This window comes from Aquarana catesbeiana, linkage group LG05 (genome assembly GCF_042186555.1).
Source record: "Aquarana catesbeiana isolate 2022-GZ linkage group LG05, ASM4218655v1, whole genome shotgun sequence".
NCBI classification, from domain to species: Eukaryota; Metazoa; Chordata; class Amphibia; order Anura; family Ranidae; genus Aquarana; species Aquarana catesbeiana.
Genome location: NC_133328.1, coordinates 46,983,492 through 47,006,922, shown reverse-complemented (window position 1 = coordinate 47,006,922; position 23,431 = coordinate 46,983,492). Strand labels below are relative to the sequence as shown.

The following is a 23,431-nucleotide window of genomic DNA, read 5'->3' as shown; positions in this document are numbered from 1 at the left end:
TTGAGCACTAGTCCCAGAATTAATATCACCAGATAAAGTAAGATCCAAAAAATTAGTAGTAGTATTATTCCAATTGAAAGTAAAGGCGAGACTTAGGTTATTATCATTAATCTATATCATGAAATACTTCAGATCTTCCTCTGGTCTGCTCCCGATCATAAGAAGGTCATCTATGAAGCAACTATACCATAATGTGAAACCTGAAAATGGATTATTACCTGCAAAGATGCAGCACCCTTCCCATAAACCAATATAAAGGTTGATGAGTGAGGGTGAAAATTTCACTCCCATTGAGGCTCCCTATCTGTGCAGGTAATAAGTGCAATCAAAAAAATTTCTACTGAAAGTAATAAAATTTACTGTTAATACTTTTGTATGACCACTGTACTGGCTTAGATGATGCTGGAGAGCCTTAAGTGCAAAATTGATGGGTATAGAGCAGGGGTCTCCAAACTTTCTAAACAAAGGGCCAGTTTACTGTCCTTCAGACTTTAGGGGGGCCGGACTGTGGCCAGTGGGAGTAGAAAATGTGTTGGTGTCAGTAGGAGTAAAAAATTAGACACTTTTAAGTGGGAAAGGGGGGCACAACTTAGATCGGGGTGGGGGGGCAAAGCCATGTGGCACAAAATCTGTGGCCCCTTAGGAGGTGTTGAGGGATTTGTTTTAGCAATTTCTGCAGGTTTCTTTGTCAGTGTTGGCAGGTGTTGGGGGAAGGTCACTTCCCAGAGGTGTGTCTCTTTTCCCCAGTTGTCATGGAAGTGGTGTAAGCAGACATCTCCGGGTGGGGGTACAAAAAATCCCAGCTGGTGACTAGGAGACACTGAGCGGTGTCATACCTCACCAATAACATCCGTCCCATCATGGCTACAGGACGGCACTCTTCTCTTAACTCGCTGAGCTTGGTTACCATTCCATGTTGCCAGCACACAGCACAGACCCTTCCCCATCCTGGGCTGTTCTCACTCTGAGCTCCTCTCCATTCAGGAAAAGGCTCACAGCTTCTCCCCAGCCAATGAAAACAGTAGGGTGTGGACTGTGGAAGTCAAGTGGAAGCCCAGTATTGGAGCGTAGCTGTGGGGCCCTAGGGCAGATCGGAGCTGGACTTTGTGGAGGATATGACTTTCACATCTAAAGTTACGAATACATTTCCTACCGCAAGGTTGGAAGGGTGCAGTTGTCTAAAATGTCTCTGTATGCTGCAGTACAATATTCTTCACTCGAAATACCTGAACTCATTTGGAGGGGTGTCCACATACTTTTGACCATATAGGTAGGTGTGGTGGCCAGATGTCCATAAAACTTGCCATATAGTGTGCAGGCACTTCTGAGGGCAAAGAGCAAGAGAGGATAGAGTCCTTAATGGCAACAGAGGAAGCATAAATGATAGATTCTGTCTGTACTTGTATGTCATTGCATCAAATATATGTCAAACAAAGAAAAATTTCTAAAACATTAGCAGCGCTAGTGCAAAAATAGCAAATATTTAAAAATATCAATTAAATTGCTTAAGAATCCACTTAAAGTATCAAATGGTGATCCACTAAGTGAAAGTCCATTAAGAAAAGGCAGGTGAAGAAAATATTAACAGCGATCCCAAGTCTCCATCACCACACCACTTGTGCCACAGACCTGTAGGTAATCCACTGACCAGACCCTGCTGATTAACACGCTTATCAATCAAAGGGATAATCGCTGTTCACTGGACACTTTTCTTCTGTATTTTGCTCATTGCAAGCAATTAGATAACAAAAAATTCCACATAGCGTGATCCAGTACAACAATTATTTATTCATTTAAAATTATCTCACAAAAAAACACTTACAATGTTTGCATAATATAAGGGCATGTAACATCAATACTATGTCAGTCGTGCGTTCCCCTCTAACCTCTCACCGCTCCCGCGGTGTTCCCGGGAAGGACAGATGAGGATGAGCCGACTCTGTAGATAGCTCCATAGCAACACTCTGACGCATTTCTGTCATCACTTTCGTCAGAGGGAGTAGCTATGCAGCGCAGCTCTGAACTATAAATACACACTCTGTCAGAGGGTCACTCCTACGTGTGCTGCAGACTAATTGACAACGCACTTCACCTGTCAATCTTAATCTGCATTAGACTTAGCAATTGTATATACTCTCTTGCATAATAACATTACAAATACAAAATAAAATAAACTTTTTTTGCTATACACCACTTAAACTTATTTTTGTTTATAACATCGGGAGTATATCAACATATTACATGAGCAAATCAAGTCATCTCAAATGCTCTGCAACTAGATTATGATCGCTCAATCTAGATTGCTCAGTGAATGGTGCCTATACTATAAAAACACTATAGTCAACAAACTCAGGATGTCTGCATAGTGGTATCAGGATAAATCTACCTTTACATCACCTAATGAGCACAACATTAGTTGTAGTAAAGGTAATAATACTATCTCCATCTTTTATCTGTCAAATAACTTTTAAAATATTATCGTAAGGGTTTGACCTAACAATCAAAAATGTATTCCAACGGTGATAAAATAAATCACATATATGGCTTAACCTTCAATGTATAGTGTTTATGATAATTATCGTGCGACTTTATAAGAAGATACAGTCGCTACCTGATATCAATCGGTCATGCAACTGATAAAAACATCCAAACATATAATTAATTAAAATCTAAAAACACTCTAATAATAGTCAGGCATTACAATAGTATCATTTTATATACTAAGATATATTAAAATTGATACTAAAATTGAAAACTCTATTAAAAATCTCTAATAAAACAATTTAGATCTAACTCCACATTCATACCCCTCGGACTTAGTGTGTCAGTTAAATATATCCATTTCGTCTCACATTTGGACAATTCTCTGACTTTATTACAACCCCGCCAATCTGGGTGCAATTTCTCTACACCCCTTTGTGTTTGATCTTAAAATGCATTGAGACACTGTGGTCCTTATACCCTATTTTGATGTTGTTGATGAGTTCAGACACCCGTTTACCTAAAGTTCGTTTTGTGCGTCCAATATACATCAGATTGCACGGACATTGAAGTTTATATACCACATGTGTGGTCATGCATGAAATAAAATCCTTAATTTTGAACACTTTTGAATTAGCTGTAGATTGAAATTCCGTTACGCCTCTCAGTCTGGTATGGACTTGTCTGCACAATATACACCTACTGCATGCAAAGAAACCCGGGTTATCCCAACACGTAGATGGCTTGGTCGGGGGATCCAAGATTTTTTTCACAATCTTATCACCAAATGATTGTCCCTTTCTGTAAATAAAAATGGGATCTTCCAGAATTACTTTGGTTAAAATTTTAGCGGTGGTCAATAATGGCCAGTATTTTTTGAAAATTGTTTCCACTTCTCTATACTGGGCATGGAACCCACTGATAAAACCCCATTCGTGTTTGGTATTGGTTTGTTTTGGCCTATCGATCAGACAATTATCTTGAGGTATATTGTGTATTTCGTCTATCGTTTTATCCAAAACATATCGCTCTATACCCTTTCTCTACAAAGCGTTTTTTTTAGAATTTGCCCCTGATCCAAATAGTCATTACAGTCATCTTGTGTGCAGTTCCGCCGTACTCTTGTAAACTGCCCCTTAAGGATATTTTTAAGCCATGTGGGATGGTGCCCACTATGTATTGATAAATAACTATTGCGATCGCTAGGTTTGAAAAAACATTTTGCAGTCACCTGTTGGTTATTTAACATCACCGTGACATCCAGATAGTTTGATTCACAACTCCATTTGCATTCCAGTTTAATACTGTTTGTATTATTATTAAGATCAATAATAAAAGATTCTAAAGAAGATTCCGCACCCACCCATATAAAGAACAGATCATCAATAAATCTTTATAAAAAAGTAACTCTTTCTTCTGTTGTCTGTATATAGATTTGTCTTCCCAGACACTCATAAATAGGTTAGCTAGCGATGGTGCAAACTTGGCGCCCATTGCTACACCTTTAATCTGCGTATAATATTTACCAGCATACCAGAAATAGTTATGGCTTAAGCAATAGTCCAAAGCGATCCCTAAAAACTTCTTTTGTGCAAATGGTAGATCGTCTCTCTTACTTAAAGCTCAATTCAAGGCTAATAAGGCATCATCGTGATTTATCACCGTGTATAATGATGCTACATCGGCCGTAACTAAAAACACATCTTTGGCATCTGGGATGTTCAGACCTTTCAGGGGCTGTAGGAATTGTCTTGTATCCTTCAAATATGCTCTTGTAAAAAAGTGTCCAGATACTGGCTCACTCGGGCCAATACCGAATTAATACTATTCACTATCGGTCTGGCCGGTGGGTTGTAAGGATCTTTATGAACCTTAGGTAATGTGTACAAAGTTGGTACACGACTAAAGCTTGGAACCAAATACTTTTTTTCTTTTTTTATTCAATATTCTCGCATTATATCCATATTCCACCAAATTTATCAGGTCTTTCCGATAGTCATTAGTGGGATCTTTGGTTAATTGCAAATAAGTGCTTTTATCGGATAACATATCCATCAGTTGAGAGTGATAATAGGAACTAAGATCACCACACCTCCACCCTTATCTGCAGGTCTTACAATAACATAATATGATATAACATAATAACACAAGTCTAATGCAGAATAAGATTGACAGGTGAAGTGTGTTGTCAATTAGTCTGCAGCACACGTAGGAGTGACCCTCTGACAGAGTGTATTTATAGTTCAGAGCTGCGCTGCGTAGCTACGCCCTCTCACGAAAGTGATGACAGAAACGCGTCAGGGCGTTGCTACGCAGCTATCTACAGAGTCGGCTTATCCTCGTCTGTAGTATTGATGTTACATGCCCTTATATTATGCAAACATTGTGAGTGTTTTTTTGTGAGATAATTTTAAATGAATAAATAATTGTTGTACTGGATTACGCTATGTGGAATTTTTTTATCTATTGCTTGCAATGAGCAAAATACAGATGAAAAGTGTCCAGTGAACAGCGATTATCCCTTTGATTGATAAGCGTGTTAATCAACAGGGTTTGGTAAGTGGATTACCTACAGGGCTGTGGCACAAGTGGTGTGGTGATGGAGACTTGGGATCGCTGTTAATATTTTCTTCCATGATCGTCTAGTTTATACTCACCTGCCTTTTCTTAATGGACTTTCACTGAGTGGATCACCATTTGATACTTTGTTTAAGGGGACTCTTATGCAGCGTACACACAGTTGGACTTTTCGGCCGGACTTGTCCAACTGACCAAATCCGGCGGACAATCCGATCGTGTGTGGGCTTCACCGGACCTTCAGCGGACTTTTCCAGTTGCAAATCTGACGGACTTTAGATCTGGAACATGCTTCAAATCTTTACATCGTATCTCCGCCGGATCCAGAAATCCGCTTGTCTGTGTGCTAGTCCGATGGACAAAAAACAACGCTAGGGCAGCTATTGGCTACTGGCTATCAACTTCCTTATTTTAGTCCGGTGTACGTCATCACGTACGAATCCGTCGGACTTTGATGTGATCGTGTGTAGGCAAGTCTATTCGTTAAAAAGTCCGTCGGAAGTCCGTCAAAAGTCCGCGGGAAAGTCTGTCGGACCAGTCCGGTCGAAAAGTCCGACCGTGTGTACACGGCATTAAGCAATTTCATTGATATTTTAAAATATTTGCTATTTTTGCACTAGCGCTGCTAATGTTTTAGAAATTTTTCTTTGACATATATTTGATGCATCTCGTTTTAGTATAGCAGCTGCTGACTATTGTTTTATCAATATTTTCTCTGTGTGCGCTGAGGGAGGGATACTGAACATATACTGTTAGTTTGTTAGTGATACTGAAGTTTTTTTATCTCTCATTCTTTGATACTTGTATGTCATTGTTTCGTCATCCACCACATCATCTTTTTTTTCTCTTGCAGTGGTGGAGGTGGGAATTTTGTCCTTTCCACCAGCCTTGTGGGCTACACCAATGTCCATGGAGGTGTAGTCCCCATGATTCATGATGGATACGGCTTTTTCTATAGAATCCGGGATGACAGGTAGGTTTACATTTGGCCTTGACATACATTACTCCTCCATTGTTGAACCTTATTTATAAGGCTTAGAGCAATGTCCAACATGCAGTTAACCATACCAGCCAATCAGAATGTATTTTTCACTGATCTAACTCTAGTGAAATCTGATTGGCTTTTAAACAGCATGCAAGTGTCACATAAATAGACATCTTCAGTCATATTGGATATTGTCTAATTATCTTCAAATTACATCTAATTGACCCAATTTGGCTGATATTTAGCAGCTCTGCTGTTTTGGTAAATTTAGCATGGTTAATGGATAACGCCACTTTTGTGGGGAAAAAAACATAGCAAATAAAAATATAGTATAATTTATGCAATTGCTACTTAACCTATGTTGTAATTTAAAGGAGAAGTATGTTCAAAGCTCTTTTTGCCCACTTCCCCTATTGGTTTACAGGAGTGCATTTTGTTCTGCACTCCTGTGACTCAGATTCAGTCGACAGCGGGCTAAAGTCCTCTGTCAACTGACGTCACAGAGATGGTCCAGGCTCTGGAAGTATCACAGCAATAATGTCAGAATCCACCCACATGCCTGATCAAGCCACTCCCACCCTCTCCACAGTCCGGCACTTCAGTGACTGCTGGAGGGGCTGAGCACAGAGTGGGGACTGACAGTTGTAAAGGCACAAGGTTTTTTACCATCATGCATTCTATGCATGAAGATAAAAAAACTTTCTTTGTGCAACAGCCCCCCCAATACTTACCTGAGCCCCCTCTTGATCCAGTGATGTCCACGAGAGCCTTGCCTCTCCAGGGACTCGCACTCCTGCTTACTTGGGTGCCCCCAGAGCAAGCTGATTGCTGTAGGGGAACCCGGCAGGAAGGAGGGGCCAGGAGCACTGGCGTGAGAACCAGAGAAGAGGAGGGGTTGGGGCGCTCTGTGCAAAACCATTTCACAGAGCAGGTAAGTATAACATGTTTATTTATTTTTATTTTTTTTAAACTAACACTTTAATACCACTTTAATGGCTACACCCCGTACATATGCGTTGCTGGGTGGGCAAAGTTTATGTGCTCCCTGTGGGCTCCCAGCACAAAGTCTGAGCTGCTGAAAACGGCTCTTGGTCCTGAAAAGACATTGGTAACTGACAGAACCAGCTTCTGATCATGTGACCACCAGGTCAGCCAAATACAGTGGTCCCAATCCTTCCTGTGGTGGATCAGCAGGATGAGTGTGCCAGGACAGGTAGATGTGTCTCATCTCTGCTTCCTTTTACCACTCTGCATATCACAGATGAGAAAGAGGGTACAGCGGTGGGGAAAATGAGGAGGAGGGGTTCAGGGGTGGGACAGAAGAGCAGGATGGTACAGCGGTGGGGCAGATGTGCATTGGGGTAGAGTGGTGTAAGAGATGAGAAGGGGGTTAAGCATTGGGATAGAAGAGCAGGGGGTACAGTGTTGGGCCAGATGAGAAGGGGGTTCAGTGGTGGGACAGAGAAGCAGGGGGGTAGAGCAGTGTGGCAGATGTGATGGAGGTGTATTGGTGGGACAGATGAGCAGGGGGTTACAGTGGTGGGGCAGGAGAGAAGGGGGGGTACAGAGGTGAGCCAGATGTGCAGGAAGTACAGTGGTGGGGCAGATGAGTTCAGTGTTGGGACAGATGTGAAGGTGATTCAGTAGTGAGACACAAGAGCATGGGTATACGGCAGTGGAACAGATGCGCGGGGAAGTACAGTGTTGGGGCAAATGAGAAAAGGAGATACATCGATGGGGCAGATGAGCAGGGGCGCTACAGTGGTGGGACAGAAGAGCAAGGGGGTACAGTGGTGGGGCAGAAGAGCAAGGGGGTACAGTGGTGGGGCAGAAGAGCAAGGGGGTACAGTGGTGGGGCAGATGTGCAGGAGGTACAGTGGTGGAAGGGATGAGAACAAGTTCAGCGGTGGGACAGAAAAGCAGGAGGGTACAGTGATGGGGCAGATGAGCAGGGGGGGGTCAGTGTTGGGGCAGAGGAGAAAGGAGGTACAATAGTGGGACAGATGAAGGAGGGTTACAGCAGTGGGGCGGGGGGTACAGAGTTGGGGCAGATGTGCAGAGGACAAAGGAGGTACATCGGTAGACACATGAGCAGGGGGTACAGTGGTGGGACAGATGTGCAGAAGGTATAGTGGTAGGACAGATGAGCAGATAAGTTCAGTGTTAGGACAGATGAGAAGATGGTTCAGCGGTGAGACAGAAGAGCATGGGGATAAGGCGGTGGAGCAGATGTGCAGGAAGGTACAGTGGTGGGACAAAAGAGCAGGGGGTTACAGTGGTGGGGCAGGGGGTTACAGATTTACAGGAGGACAGTGATCTGAGGTGTGAAGGTGCATGAATTGGGGCTGATCTGAGGCGTGAGAGTGCAGGATGTTAATTTCTCTGTTAATTTAATTACTAAGTAGTTTACAGCATTTACTTTATAAAAAATCCTTTTCATGATTGAGAGGGTGAAGTTTACATTTTTTTTTGTTATAAAATCAGCACGTTCAATTGCTTTGAAAACATTTTTCGGCACACTGTGATCAAAAGGTTGCCTACCCCTGCATTAGAACATCGAGAGTGCACCAGGTGTTAATAATGAACTAGTCTCCTGTTCAGAATTGGTCTGAAAAGGACAAAGTAAAACGGTAATTTCTTCAGAGCAGAAAAAAGTAAGAATCTGCAACAAAGTTTAAAATCTCAACATAGATAGTACATCGATCACCGAGGGAAGATTTTTTTGTTTGTTTGTTTTTGTTCTTTTTCTTCTTAACAAAAGTGAAATTACAATTTGAAACCACAGCACAGAATAAGGAAACATTTTAAATGCAGTCAATGACTAATTTAGTTACTCAGTTTCTTTTTTTTTTTTACTGACGTGCGAACGTCTTTCATTTAGGTTAATTCATTTTTTACTTATACCCATCAGCCAAGTTGTGACTTTCATGATTTTTATATATGCAAAATAGCAGTAGTCCCTGTATACAGGGGTCTTCTTTCATCTTTATAGTGCACTATGAAAAACTAAAAAGGGACAATTGTGGGGGGCGTGGCTTGATGGTGGAGCGAGCGGACGCATAGACACACCGCTCCGGCTTCTAACCGCCATCCTACAGGCATCCTGTGTCCTATCCTTTCACCGAAGGTCTCTAATTGCTCCCCACAGCTGTGGGCACCCGACAGGCTGGCAAATATGGTGAAATACGGTCCGGCTTGGGCCACATCTACGTCGGACCGGCTGGCAGGCTTTCGGAGGCAAGATGGCACCGGGACACAGACTCCTCAGTCAGACACGCTGCAGACTTATCCTCCTGCTGACCGGAGCTCTGCCAGTGGGGTGAGTGCTTCTACTCCAGCTATCTTTCAGTCACAAATAGACCCCCAGCAACTCCCTAACCCCTACTCAACACAGGACTCCCAACATTTTGCTGATAATGACCCAGAGGAAGCTTCTCCCTCTGCTGAACCAACCTTAACCTCCATTATGCCAGCAATACAGGATTGCAAGGCCTCACTTACGTCCCAGATAGCCTCTATAAGGATGGACTTTTCTCTCCTGAAACAAGATGTCCAAAACCTTCGTGACAGGGCTGGGGACATGGAGGAACGCATTAGTTCTATAGAAGATAATGTACATCCCCTTTCTGTTAAAGTGCGCGATCATACTGGGGAAATGGCGGCCCTCCGCGCTAAAGTTGATGATTTGGAAAATCGTTCCAGACAAAACAACCTTCCCTTTGTAGGATTCCCTGAGCATGCAGAGGGCACACACCCTGAAAAATTCCTTTACTCATGGTTAAGGGACATTTTTGGCACTGATGCACCCTCGTTCTCCTATGTGATTGAAAGAGCACACCGTACCCCTCCAAGTCCTCCCCCGGAAGGGGCACCTCCACGTTCCCTAATAGCACGCATTCTCAACTTCCAAGACAAGGTGGCTATCCTGCGCATTGCAAGAGAAAAGGGTCCGCTTAAATACAACGGCAATAATATTTCAATTTATCCCGACTTTTCGGCTGAAATTCAACGCCAGCGCATCTCCTTCTCAGCAGTGAAGAATCGGCTACGTGAAGAAGGTCTGAAATACGCCATGCTTTTTCCTGCCAAGCTCCGTATTATCCATGATGGTAAAGCCCAATTCTACACCAGTCCTAAAGAGGCCATGACCTGGCTGAACGATCGCTACGGACCCGCTGACAGAAGAAGAAATAACAGACAGCAAGTCCATTGACTCCCTGATGCTTTCCGTCCTGTAGCAGCACCATGATCCCTTATCTACAACGTGCCTAACACATATGGGATGATTGTCTGCCTTTAATACTTGCACTATAAGTCCCAAGATAACTTTTGATTTTTCTCCCTACATATGATTTTTTATTTTTCCCTTGAATGGCCTACGGTTTTTTTTTTTCTACAGAGATGAACATCCTGAACCGGGACACACACAATTCCCTTTTTTTTTTTTTTTCTTTTCGGTTGGGAGCCACACCGGTCTCCACAGTACCCCCCTCACCAGTCAGTGGCGTGGCCACGGAATAGTTCATCCCTCGAGCATGTTCCCTTTTTTTAGCTTAAAGGGTAGGAGGGATTTCACCAGGTTCAGGGATCCAAGGCTCGCTAAGTTGGGGACGGCCAAGCGGGGTGGGGGGCACGGGTTTTCAGGAAATGTTCTGTTTGGGTTCATTTTTTTTCCTTTTTTTTTCTTTCTCTGTTTATTCTTTTTTTCAAAAATGTTTTTTTCTTTTTTAATCGCTGCTCAGAGTAGCTTAGTGGTATTCTCTACTTTACTGATTAATAGAGTATATTTCTGCAAAAGTTATTTACAATGCAATATAGATGTGATTGAGTGGGGGTGGACTGGCACGGCATGTGAGGTATTGTGGATGAAAGTATTTACATATCTATGTGATTATGGTATAGAATCTGCTTTAAATGCCCAGGTCACTAAAATAGTATCATGGAACACTAGAGGCATGAATGCACCTCAAAAAAGGTCTCTGGTCTTTTCAGTCCTTAAAAAACACAGTCCCCATATAATTTGTCTCCAGGAGACTCACCTGACTGATGATAGGGTGAGGGCCCTCAGGCGTCCATGGCTGGCTCAATGTTACCATGCCACCCATACAAATTACTCTAGGGGGGTTTCTATTCTACTAGCCAAATCCCTTCCAGCTGAAATCATACAAATTAAGACAGACCCAAATGGGAGATTTGTTATACTCTCCTTACAAATTTATACTGTGACACTCACTCTGGTAAACGTTTACATTCCTCCCCCATTCTCGGTGGAAATGTTATCCAAACTGTCACTCTATTTGCTAAATAGACCCCCAGGACCTTTACTCTACATAGGAGATTTTAATGCAGTACTAGATCCAGCCATGGACCATTTGGGAGGTGGAGGTAGATCCTTTCCTTCCCTTCTAGACTGGGTACAGGTCCATGATCTTACAGAACTTTGGCGATGGAAACACCCTGACGATAAACAATTTTCATGCCATTCAGACTCTTTTCACACCATGTCTAGGATCGATATGGCCTTTACACCTACAGAAACTCTCCCCCTTGTCTCTGCGGTTACATATTTGCCCAGAGGGGTTTCAGATCACGCTCCTCTCTCTGTGTGCCTGGACATCCTTCCAGGCTCAGGTCAGACCATTTGGAGACTAAATTCTTATTGGCTGGAGGATGAGATGGTGCAAGTGACCTGTAGGAAGGGTATTGTGGAATACTGGAGAGACAATGTGGGAATGGCAGACCCTTCTACAGAATGGGAAGCCTTTAAGGCCACACTGAGGGGTACCTTTATGTCCATCACCGGGGTTTTGAGGAAAAACAACCAACAGCTTACTGCAGAGCTGGAGACCGCTATGGTGCAGGCGGAGTCTAGCTATGCCACTGACCCGTCCCCTGATAAGAGAAAGGTATGGTTACAGAGGCGTAGAGAATACGAGATTCGCTTACTAGATCTTACACAAAAAAGATTATTACATATTACTCAGAAAGCATTTGAACATGGCAACAAAGCTGGGCGTCTCCTGGCATTTCTCACACGACCAGACCAACCTCCGGTATCCATTCCACGTATTCAGACCGTACAGGGCCAAATTAGTGATATTCCTGGAGATATTGTGGAGGCTTTTCTTAACTTTTACAAAGACCTTTATACATCTAGGGCTGAATACTCTGAAACCCAGCCGGGTGCATACCTCGCTGACATATCCCTCCCCTCCTTGTCTTCTGAGAGGAGGGATGAGTTGGAGGCGCCCATATCGGTGGACGAGATTGCTGCAGCCATCTCACAAATGCCAGCCCATAAAACTCCCGGGTTAGATGGTTACCCCACTGAATGGTATAAACAGTTTAGAGAATTACTATGCCCACGTTTATTGCGTACTTATAACAAAGCTTTAGATGCTAGGATTCTGCCCCCCACTATGCGTGAGGCCTTGATCATACTTCTCCTAAAACCTAGGAAGGATCCACTTAAATGTGAATCGTATCGACCAATATCCCTTATCAATGTGGACGTTAAGATACTGGCTAAAGTGCTTGCAAATCGTTTAAATAATGTGGTCACCACTCTGGTTAACAGTGACCAGGGGGGGCTTTATACCAGGAAGATCCACTAGAATGAATATTCGTAGATTATTTCACAATCTGCAATATCCACATGATTGCCCCCCAACGCGGGCCATAGTATCTCTGGATACTTGCAAAGCATTTGATAGTGTGGAGTGGCCGTATCTTTTTCGGGTGTTGCGGTTGTATGGTTTTGGCCCGCGTGTAGTGGCATGGATAAGACTCCTTTATACCTCCCCCCAGGCCAAGGTTCGAGTTAACTCCTCGGTTACAGAGACATTTCCTGTTACGAGAGGTACAAGACAAGGGTGCCCGCTGTCCCCACTCCTATTCGCCCTAGCCATGGAGCCCTTAGCGGCACGTATTCGCTCATCTTCATCTATTAAGGGACTTCCTATTGCCACTATAGAAGAACGAATTTCGCTCTATGCAGACGACACATTGGTATACCTAGCGGATACTGGCGGGTCACTCCAGTCTCTGCTGGCTGAAATTAACATATTCTGAGATTTCTCTGGTTTCCGGGTGAATTGGGACAAATCAAGTCTTTTCCCATTGGATACAGCAGATTCATCTGGATTCTAGATTACAGGTGGTGTCCTCCTTTCGATACCTTGGGGTCCTAGTACAATCGCCCCTATCCACATATATCACTAATAATTTAGATCCCATATTGAATCGCTTACAGGAGCAAACTAAACAATGGAGGGATCTGCCCCTTGACCTTATGGGAAGAGCAAACCTCCTCAAAATGGTGTATCTCCCAAAATTGCTATATGTTATGGCTAATTCCCCATGTGTAATCCCTAAATCTATTTTTAAACGTATTGACACAATATGTGTGACGTTCCTGTGGAGGGGGGATCCCCCAGAGTGGCACTTGAGACACTAAGACTGCCGTCTTGCATGGCCGGCTTGGCATTTCCAAATTTCTTTCTTTATTACTTAGCGTCTCAACTGGTGCATATACATGACTGGTTACATCCAGCTCTGGCAAATGCATGTACCACTACTGAAGGTGCCATCGCGACTTCCATGGAAACTCTTCATAATATCATTTATAGAGGTAAAGTCCCAAATAGACCAGGTACCTCCATGCTGGCAACTACACTTTCAATCTTCCAACACATAGTTAAAAAAATTTCTCGACATGCTTGGTCGGCATCCCCGAACAACCCTCTGTGGTTTAACCCCACTTTGCAGGAACTTAACTCCTTACCTGACGCTAAACATTGGTACTCCAAGGGGGTGAAGTATTTATGCCATCTATACAACGACCAGGGATTTAAAACTTTTCAACAGCTGAGACTTGATTTTAATTTACCAAACTCCTACCTATTCCACTATTACCAGCTTAGACATGCTATCCGTGCTCAGTTTGGCTCCCTAAACGACCCCATAGACTTGCCCCCATTGGAGAAACTGCTAAGACAACCTGATCCTAATAAACTTGTCTCTGCTTACTATGCAGCCCTAATGACAGATTTTAACCCCAGATTCAGCAAAGCGCAAAATAAATGGGCAGACATGGACATTTCACTTACGGAGGAAGACTGGACTGAATTTAGTGACACATACAAAAACACTGTTATCTCATCTAAAGACAGGGTCATACAGATTAAGATTTTTCACCAATCTCATCTTACTCCGGCTAGGCTATGTAAGATGGGGTTGAAACCCAATGCTGAATGTTTTAGAGGCTGTGGGGGAAATGCTGATTTCCTACATTGCTTCTGGACCTGTCCGGTGGTTCAGGACTTTTGGAAAGAGGTGGGTTCTTTCATTTCCTTGGCCCTAGGACTCCCCAATATTATTCACCCGAAGAATGGCTTACTGGGGGTCTTTGGTGATCTACAGATACCCAAACAGGCCAGGAGACTATTACGTATCCTTTATTTCTATGTTAGAAAGTCTATACTACTATCCTGGAAAGGTATACCAACACCTTTGAAATCCCTATGGCTAAAATTAATTAACGATGTCATACCGTTATATAAACTTACCTTTGAACTTAGGAAACGAAAAAAAATGTTCCACAAAATATGGGACAGGTGGCTGGCTAGCCCCATGACCCTCTCTATATAGTGTGTGCTTGATCTATGCCATTCTCATGCCGTGCCGGAATGAACACCGTATATATGTGAACTACTATAACTCATATTTGTTAACACCTAGTTATATATAAACTGTGTAATCAATCTCAGACCGAATTACCACCAGGCAGCTGTTTGGTCCTTCCCCCCCCCCCCCCACATATGTAGACAATATACTTGACAAGGTATACCAATGTTTAACTGTGATTTATTTAGTGATAAGTTGTTGTTGCGGTTTTTTTTTTTTTTTTTTGTACAACTGGTTTGTATTGAAACAAAAAATCAATAAAAATATCTTTAAAAAAAAAAAAAGGGACAATTGTATTGATTGTTGGAAATACTGGACCTGTTGAATTTTTGGGGACCTTGAGGCATAAAGTCCAGTATTTTAAGGTGTGTCTGTGTCGCTTTTAGGTTTGTAGCCGCTTGCACTGCCTGGAAGTCCAGCCCGGAGACAGACGCTGAAAAGCTACTGCGGATGGTGTTCCAGAACTTTCAGGAAATGATCCAGCTGATGGTCAATGCCCAGTTGTAGTCTGGGAGGAGGTGGTCGAGAACGCACTGTTGTCTTCAGTTATTCACTAACAATGCACATTACTGGCACAAGGTTTACACTTCCGTAGCGAGCAATACTTGTATATCTAGGTGCTGCAAGCTTACAGGCAGAGTCTGGTTTATTGTTCCTATTATAGTGGCTTACAAATATCATGCAGAGGTTTGTAATGCAGCATAGGCTGTGGATCATTAGGATCATTGTCTTTTGATAGTGATCACCTGACATGGGATTGTTGTGTAAACACCATGTTAAAACCAATGTCTGTCAGCCTGTAACTGGGAGAATAGAATGATTAAACTCTATTCTTTTAGTTTTCTGCAGCAGTGGTCCGGATTTACATTAGAAGCTGCCTTTCTGTAATAAAATCCAAACCAGAACAGGAACAAAAAAAAAATATGCAGACACCAATTCTCGCCCAGCCTATTGTAACAAAAAAAAAAAAACTGCCAAGCAGGACACGGTTACTCTGGGAGCGGGAGGGTGTCATATGAGGTCCTCCCATTCGTGTGCTTTGTGTGCCCGAGTGGGTGCCCATAATACACAATGGCACATAAATGGATGCCGTTCATAAGAATTATTGCTTATAACATTGGATCAGATCATCACTGTAGTACGCAATCATAGTGTAAAAAAAATAAATCGTGATCGCCTCCCCAAAGTAGTACAGTGTCACATTATCAACCAGAAAGATTATATGGCTGTTTGTCGTGGTACCACATCCATTAAGACAATATACTATAAATAACCTGAAAGAATTTGGACTTTATTAGTACCAGCGAGGAACGACCACATAGAATTTATAAAAAAAAAAATATTTTTTTTACAAAATATATTAAAAAAGACAATAAATCTGCAAAGTTTAATGGTCTGATTAGTAGGACCTCTTTGGTGCACTTCTAACATGATGGTGGCTTAGTAATAGGCCAATTGCACAGGACATGGGAGCTTATGTTTTTATCTGTAATAATGTTTTTTTTTTCTTTTTTATGAATGAGTTTCACAGTATGTAGGAAAAAAAAATAGATTTTTTTTTTCCCCACACTGTCACTGGTCAGTGTCCCTGATCACCATCACACTAGGCATATGATGCTGTACTGCTTTGGTGACAGTATGTAAAAAAAAAAAAAAATTGTGAAGAAAACCCACAATTTATTTAATTTCTCTATTTTCCCAAAATTTGCGACAAAAAAAATGAAAACTTACCAAACTCACCATGACTCTTATTTAATACCTTGGACTGTCTCTACTTTCCAAAAAAAAAAGGGTAATTGTACCGTCTTGACATTTTTGGGCCTCAAGAATTGAGATAGGCTGTCAGCACATGACTGATCAATTTTCAAAAATACAGTATATGCCATAGTTTGTAGGCCTAAAGAAAAACACAGTGGTCATTACAAATACCAGAAAGCTCGCTCTGTCTATAAAAATGATCAAAATGTCATTTGGGTACAGTGTTGCTTAAAAGAGTACTTGTCATTTAATGTGTGACAGCGCTGAAAATTGGCCTGGGCAGGAAGGGGGTGAAAGTGCCCGATATTGAGGTGGTTAAAGGTACTATAAGAGACACCAATTTTGCATTAAAATCCATACATTTATTGTTTTTTAAATCAGAATAACGTTTCATCAACTTTTAACAGTGCAATAAACAATGCACATTCCAAAGTACTACATTTATACAATACCTTCACAGAATACAAAGTAGAATAATGTTCTTGTATATAGCCAAAGCAGGTTATATTTATTGTTAAAATGACTAACAGTGTGTGAATCCAACGTAGACGAATAAATATGTTTTGATATTAACACAAAATTGGTGTCTGTAATGGTACTTTTAAAGTTGGCATATTTATTTTTCTGTTCTGGTTTGGATGCATTTGATGGATGTGATACTAGACAGGCCCACTTTTTTTTTTTTTTAATATTAAAATTTTTTATAAAGGTAAAAAATATATATATGCACAAAGTAAACATTTTAAAATCATAGCACCATGAAAAGTAACACAGTAGACATTAGCAAAATAGAGGAAAATAACATAAACAATAGGAAATGTGTATTAACAAAGTCCACTTATATAGACAATGTAAAACGGGTAATCTCAACACCAAATTAGCGGTGCGCTAGCAATTAAATTTCAAGGAATGGCTCAGTGCTGCACCATTTTAGCCTAACGGCTTAAAGGTGTGACGGCAATGTTTATACCTCCGTCACAAAGAATAAATTTGGACTCGGCCCCGGCGCCCGCATCGTTGGATTTGATTGACAGCAGCGAGAGCCAATGGCTGCTCTGCTATCAATCTATCCAATCAAGAGCCAGGACCGCATGCAGAAAGGGACAGCGCATCTCCGCCGAGAGAAATACGGGGCTCAGGTAAGTAAAACGGGGTGGCTGGGGGGCGGTGACTGCCAGAAGTTTTTTCACTTTAATGCATAGCATGCATTAAGGTGAAAAAACACAAGGGTTTACAACCCCTTAAACAGGCTTTGTACTGGGTTCCAAAACGACGTGATTGCCGGACAGCTCCAGTAAATATAATAAAGTGTGCTTTGATCACGACGGCACTGCCAGCATCGATCAGTGCTGGCGGGATAAATAGCGCGGCGTACATCTGGTGTCAAGTACCAAAAGTAGAGTATTTTATACTAATTTTCTTTGTAAAGAGTACAGAGGGAACTCTTGGCTGCCTGAGACCAGACCACCTGCCAGGCTTCCAAGAAAATTTCACCGGCCCATATTTAATGTATATAATGTGATCAAATAACTGCAGCTCCTAAGGCAGGATGTAGGAGAGGATCATTGTGTGTTGCGCTGGGTGTGCTTTTCCCAACCGGAACTTTAAAGTGCACCTGCCATGCATAAAAATGAATGGAATGTCACTTTGTGACATTCTATTAAAGTTTAGTAAAAAAAAAAAAGGAGGGGGGGGGCAACGGGACAGTGCCTTGCGTTGTAAACACGCAAGGCACTGTCCCCCAGCTGTGATCACAATTCAGAGACAAAAAAGTTATGTTTTTCTCTGTGTGTAGTGTGCACCTGTCCTAAGAGATAAAGTTGTGGATCACTCTTCAAAGGGCAATGCTAATGTCAATGATCTCTTAAATTTATAAGAAGCCATTGTGTGATTCAACCCCCCATTGTCCTCCTGAGATATCAGTTTGGGCTTAGCATAGCCTTTAATGTGAGTATATGCCTGTACATAGGTGCTTTGCGCTGCTAAACACACCTCTGCATCCTACAATGCATCGGCTCTGTCTGTAACTGGAAGCACAATGCAAACCAAATGCAATCATCTTTGTATGAAACAATGCCGAATCAATGCAATTTATCAGGAAAATCATATATATCAACTTCAGCCATTTGTCTTCACGTAAACCAGTGTCAGCCGTTTTAGAGTAGCCTTTAGGGTTGTTTTACTAAAACTGGAGAGTGCAAAAATCCGGTGCAGCTCTGCATGGTAGCCAATCAGCTTCTAACTTCAGCTTGTTCAGTTAAGCTTTGACAATAAAACCTGGAAGCGGATTGGTTTCTATGCAGAGCTGCACCAGATTTTGCACTCTCTCTAGTTTTAGTAAATCAACGTCTTTGTTTTTAATTATTACCTTATAATGAAAGCTTGAATAGCAGATATGAAATGAATGTAAATGTTAGACATGTGATCTTTGGTACAAATAGAGGTCATATCAGAAAATACAATTTTTTGGGGGGTGCTTTTTAGTAGGGCTGGGAAAAAAAACGATTTGAATTTTGAATCGAGTTGAGAGGTCAAATCGATTCAAATTTTCAGCAAATCCGATTTTTTTTAGATTTATTTTTTTTTCACCAGGACCGGCGCTGACACCGCGCCGGTCCTGATGAGCTGTGGGCATTTTTAGGTGAGGCCGCGGCTTCGGCCTAGTCCGCGAGGCCGGACGCTGCGGACTAGGCCGAAGCCGCGGCCTCGCCTAAAAACTCCTGCACGCAGCTCCTCAGGACTGGAGTGGTGTCCATAAAAAAAAACTCGATTCGAATCGTGAATCGAGTTTTTTGTTTAAAAAATCACAGATTTTTTTTTTTTGGAGAAAATCGCCCAGCTCTACTTTTTAGGTCATTCTGAATGTGACAGTTCTGGATTGCACCCTATGAAATGCAGTTTTTATATCCCTGTGGAAACTCATGATCAAGCTTCCTAAGATGCAACAGAAGATTAAGGTCTCATTCACACCAGTGGTCACGTTGCACGGGGTTGCTGGTGTGTACTGTGAAAGGATACACTGTTCTTTTTGTTCTTTTTTTTCCCTACTTTATTGTAATTTCACAAAACGACATTTCACTTATCTTTTATTAACTGCGGCAGGTTGCAATGTGGTGTACTGCATTGCAACTCGCTGTGCTGAAATAAGTCAGAACAAACTATATATATATAACTATATATATAACTATATATATATATATTATATATATTTTTTTTTTTTTTTTGCAAATGGTATTTAATTCCTTCTTGAGGAATCGCTTAATTTTCCACTAGTCTCAGAGTGCCTCAGGGTATTCAGGTGAAACAGGATTTTTAGAGATCACATTGACAGGCATTCTTGTTTTCCACTGGAAGACATGCAGCTTCTTTCAAATGGGAAACTCACCACTTGACAAAAGAAGACAGCGCTTAACCTGCTTTCCCTGCAATTCAAATGCACCTCAGTAGGACATGCTTCGCCCAAAGAACGCAACGCAAAGCAGGTCAAACGCAGCCACTGAAGTGTTATGTGTCCCGCTCTGTTAAAGCTGAACTCCTGGCCAATTTTTTTTTTTTCCAGTGCAGTGGGGCTGTGTCCACACTGCATTGGTTAACAGCTTGTTTTATTCTATGGTGGGTGACAGCGCAGATCTACTTACCTAATGCACTGGTCCTCCCCGAATGAGACCGGTCCAGCACCCCCGTGCTCCAGCGGTCTTGAAAATGGACTGTTCCTGACATCAGCACGCTCCATAGACAGGAACAGTGCACCACTGGATGGCGGGGGAGCGTGGTTTTCCAGAGGATCGGCAGCTCAGGTGAGTATAAGCTTTGTGCTCACCCCTAGAAAAAAAATTAGTAGTTGACCCATGTAATGCAGGCACAGCCCCACAACATGGGGAAAAAAAAGATTTTGCCTGGAGGTGGGCTTTAATTATTCAATGGTATGTTGTTAACTTGCATTTGAATACTTGAATACTAATTGTCCCAGTCTGTGTGAAGGTCATCATACATGTCACAATCTGACTGTACCATCAACGTTAGATTTACCAAAGCTATGTAATATGAGGATATACCTCAACTAACCCAATCAATCTGTATCCAATCAGACAGGCCCTTACACTACATAATTGGTAGATGTAGATTGTACAATCAGATTGTAACATATGTAAGGATCTTCAGTCTAGTATTTGTATCCATTCATCACGACTACCACTGTTAATATGATGTGTGATCAAAATGGCAATCAGCACAATGCACAGAAGAAAAGGGGATGTTAATTATGTCAAAGTTACATCAACTCTTACTGCTTATCATTGTTAGTAAACATTCCATCTTTTAGAGTATTTTAAAGTGTTTAATGACTAAATCTTCAATGTGTTAAAATATAATTATTTCAGTTTGAAATGCATCTAATAATATAGATTACATCACAAAAAGGTAACACACTCACGAAAAAAGAAAAAGGTTATATTCCCCCTACTGGGCTTGTTTTGTAATCATAATCCTTTTAAAGTATTGCATGGTTTTCTATATACAGTCCAGATGAAGTCCTTGTTCCTCTAGAGTCCTGAGTGCAATGGAACTGTGCTGAATGCAGACTGAGCTCTGTGATTGACTGATCCCCTATCGGTGAAGTCCACTGTCTTGCTGTAATTGAGGTTGACCAGCTTGTGTTAGATGAGCTGCTTCACTGAGCCAGCAGATGGCAGTATAATGTCAGAGGGTAATGGCAGGAGGGCAGTAGCTGAGGAATGAGGCACGCCCCCGAGGTGCTGAACTGTGCCCGTTACTAAACTACACAGGCTGTTTTTTCACAGAATGCCTTTAACCAATTTTCCTAAACTGAAGAAATCATTAGGCAAATAGCAACTAATGATTGACTCCTGAAATTGTAATATCCTGGCTGTTATCCTGGCCCCAGGCTTCAGTACTTTCTTAGCGAATGACCCCATAACAAGCATGCTAATTAAAAGAGTTAAGTAAGAACTTACTATTTATATAGTAGTTTTGAATCAGTGGTTCCATTTTTTTTTATTTTTTTTATTTTAAGGATAAGGGTCAGCCAGACAAGTGACATTTTCAGGAGAGATCAGCACTGGCAGCTGCCATTCTTCTCTTATGATAGATTTTTTTGAACAGGTCTTTTGCATAATAAACTACAAAGAACCCTGATGTTGGTAAAGAGCAGTGACCGAGATCAATGAGATTTCAGGTGTTTAGATTTCCGTTAATTAAGAAATAGAGAAATACTTGTCTGTACTATTCATATGGCCTCTGCCGGACGGGGGAAGGACTGTTTAGGCGGAGCTGTGGATTGGCTAACTCTGCCTGAGCATTGGGCTCAAAGACCTTTTGGATGAGACCACATGACTAATGCCTAGGCTTTAATCACATGACCCACTAACAGAGGGAGTCGGGACTGGTTTCTGCAGATTGGGTAGTTCTCCCAGTATTTTACCAGAGCAGTAGAAGGGATATGATTTCTTAGGTGGGTATTACAAAAGTTATCTGATTTCTATGGCTTTACTGCCCTTTACACCTCCCTACCTTTGTTTGCACTGCTCTTGGACTTCCGTAGATGTAAATGCAGGCCATGTTCACATAACGGCACACCTAAAACCATTTTCTCAGCAGGTAGTAAAATTAGATCTTTTACCTTGTATGCATTGGGCCACATAGACCCATTGTTTTACATTATTAGGGATCTATTACAGGGATTTCATGTTAAAAAGGTTACTGAATTCTGTCCTATAAAATATCAGCAACACTGTGTCTTGGTGTAATGCAATTCAGCCACTAGATGTCACTGTGATGACATCATCATATTATATCATGTCATTGCTTCATTTCTCCATGACCTCAGATTAGCCAATGGTGACTTTGCTTCACACTTTCCAGCTGAATGTATTTTATTCATTATAGAACCAACTCAATGCTGCTTTTTCAGAAGAGGGCTATGTAGCTGATCTGATTTTACTGTTATTAAAACAATAAAGCATTTTAAACAGAACCCAATGTAGTTGTCATTCTGTCTGTTTCAGTATATTGCACAGAATTAGTTATATAAGTATTATTTTTATATCCCATACAGTGTAAACAATGGACGTACTTTGGCACCCAGGAAACATAGCAGCCTATCAAAATCAATTAAAGGCTGAAATATGCAATCACTCTACACACATCCGAGCAGTATTTGCATGTGCATTCGGTGCAAACATACATAAGCAAGTGCTGCTCAGATGTGCAGACAGCTGCTGTATATTCCAGCCTGGCAGCAGGCTGTGACACCCTGTTTCTACACTGTACATACAAATGCATCTGTGTGCATAAGCCCTAAAGCATGGGCTCAACCTGTGGCCCTCCAGCTGTTGCAGCGCTAGAAGTCCCATCATGCCTCTGCCTTTTGGAGTCATGCTTGTAACCATCAGCCTTACAAAGCCTCATGAGACTTGTAGTTCTGCAACAGCTTAAATCCTGCTGTGTAAAAAAAAAAAATTATATATATATGGTATATACAGTAGTGTATATGGATATTATATTGTGTTGGTGTGCATTAAAATTCATGTTAGTGTTTTTTTTTTCTTGATAATATAGATTTAATCAACAGTTGCACAAATATTGTACAACATAAAAAACTGCAACTCAATGGGGTTGATTTCCTAAAACTGGAGAGTGCAAAATCTGGTGAAGCTGTGCATAGTACCCAATCAGCTTCCAGGTTTGTAGCTTAAGTGAACAAGCTGAAGTTAAAAGCCGATTGCTTTCTATGCACAGCTGCACCAGATTTTGCACTCTCCAGTTTTAGGAAATCAACCCCAATGTACATTTTAACCACTTGATGCCAAATCACGTATCCAGTATGTCATTTGACTTCAAATGGTTGTACCAGGGTGATGCCTGCAGCTGCAGGCATCACCCCGGTACCGTTTTTTTTTTTAGAGGCGATGGTCGGCTCTCTTGTAA

At 41.7% G+C, this 23,431-nt stretch overlaps 1 protein-coding gene across 1 annotated transcript in view; it reads left to right on the top strand.

Moving 5' to 3' along the window:
- Window positions 1-22,478, top strand: part of CROT (carnitine O-octanoyltransferase) — a 103,481-nt gene extending 81,003 nt beyond the window's left edge. The window contains exons 16-17 of the mRNA XM_073629685.1: window positions 5,912-6,031; window positions 15,115-22,478. Of these exons, the coding sequence (XP_073485786.1) occupies window positions 5,912-6,031; window positions 15,115-15,235 (241 nt within the window). The 3' untranslated portion in view covers window positions 15,236-22,478. The remainder of the gene's footprint in view (window positions 1-5,911; window positions 6,032-15,114) is intronic.
- Window positions 22,479-23,431: the final 953 nt, after the last annotated feature.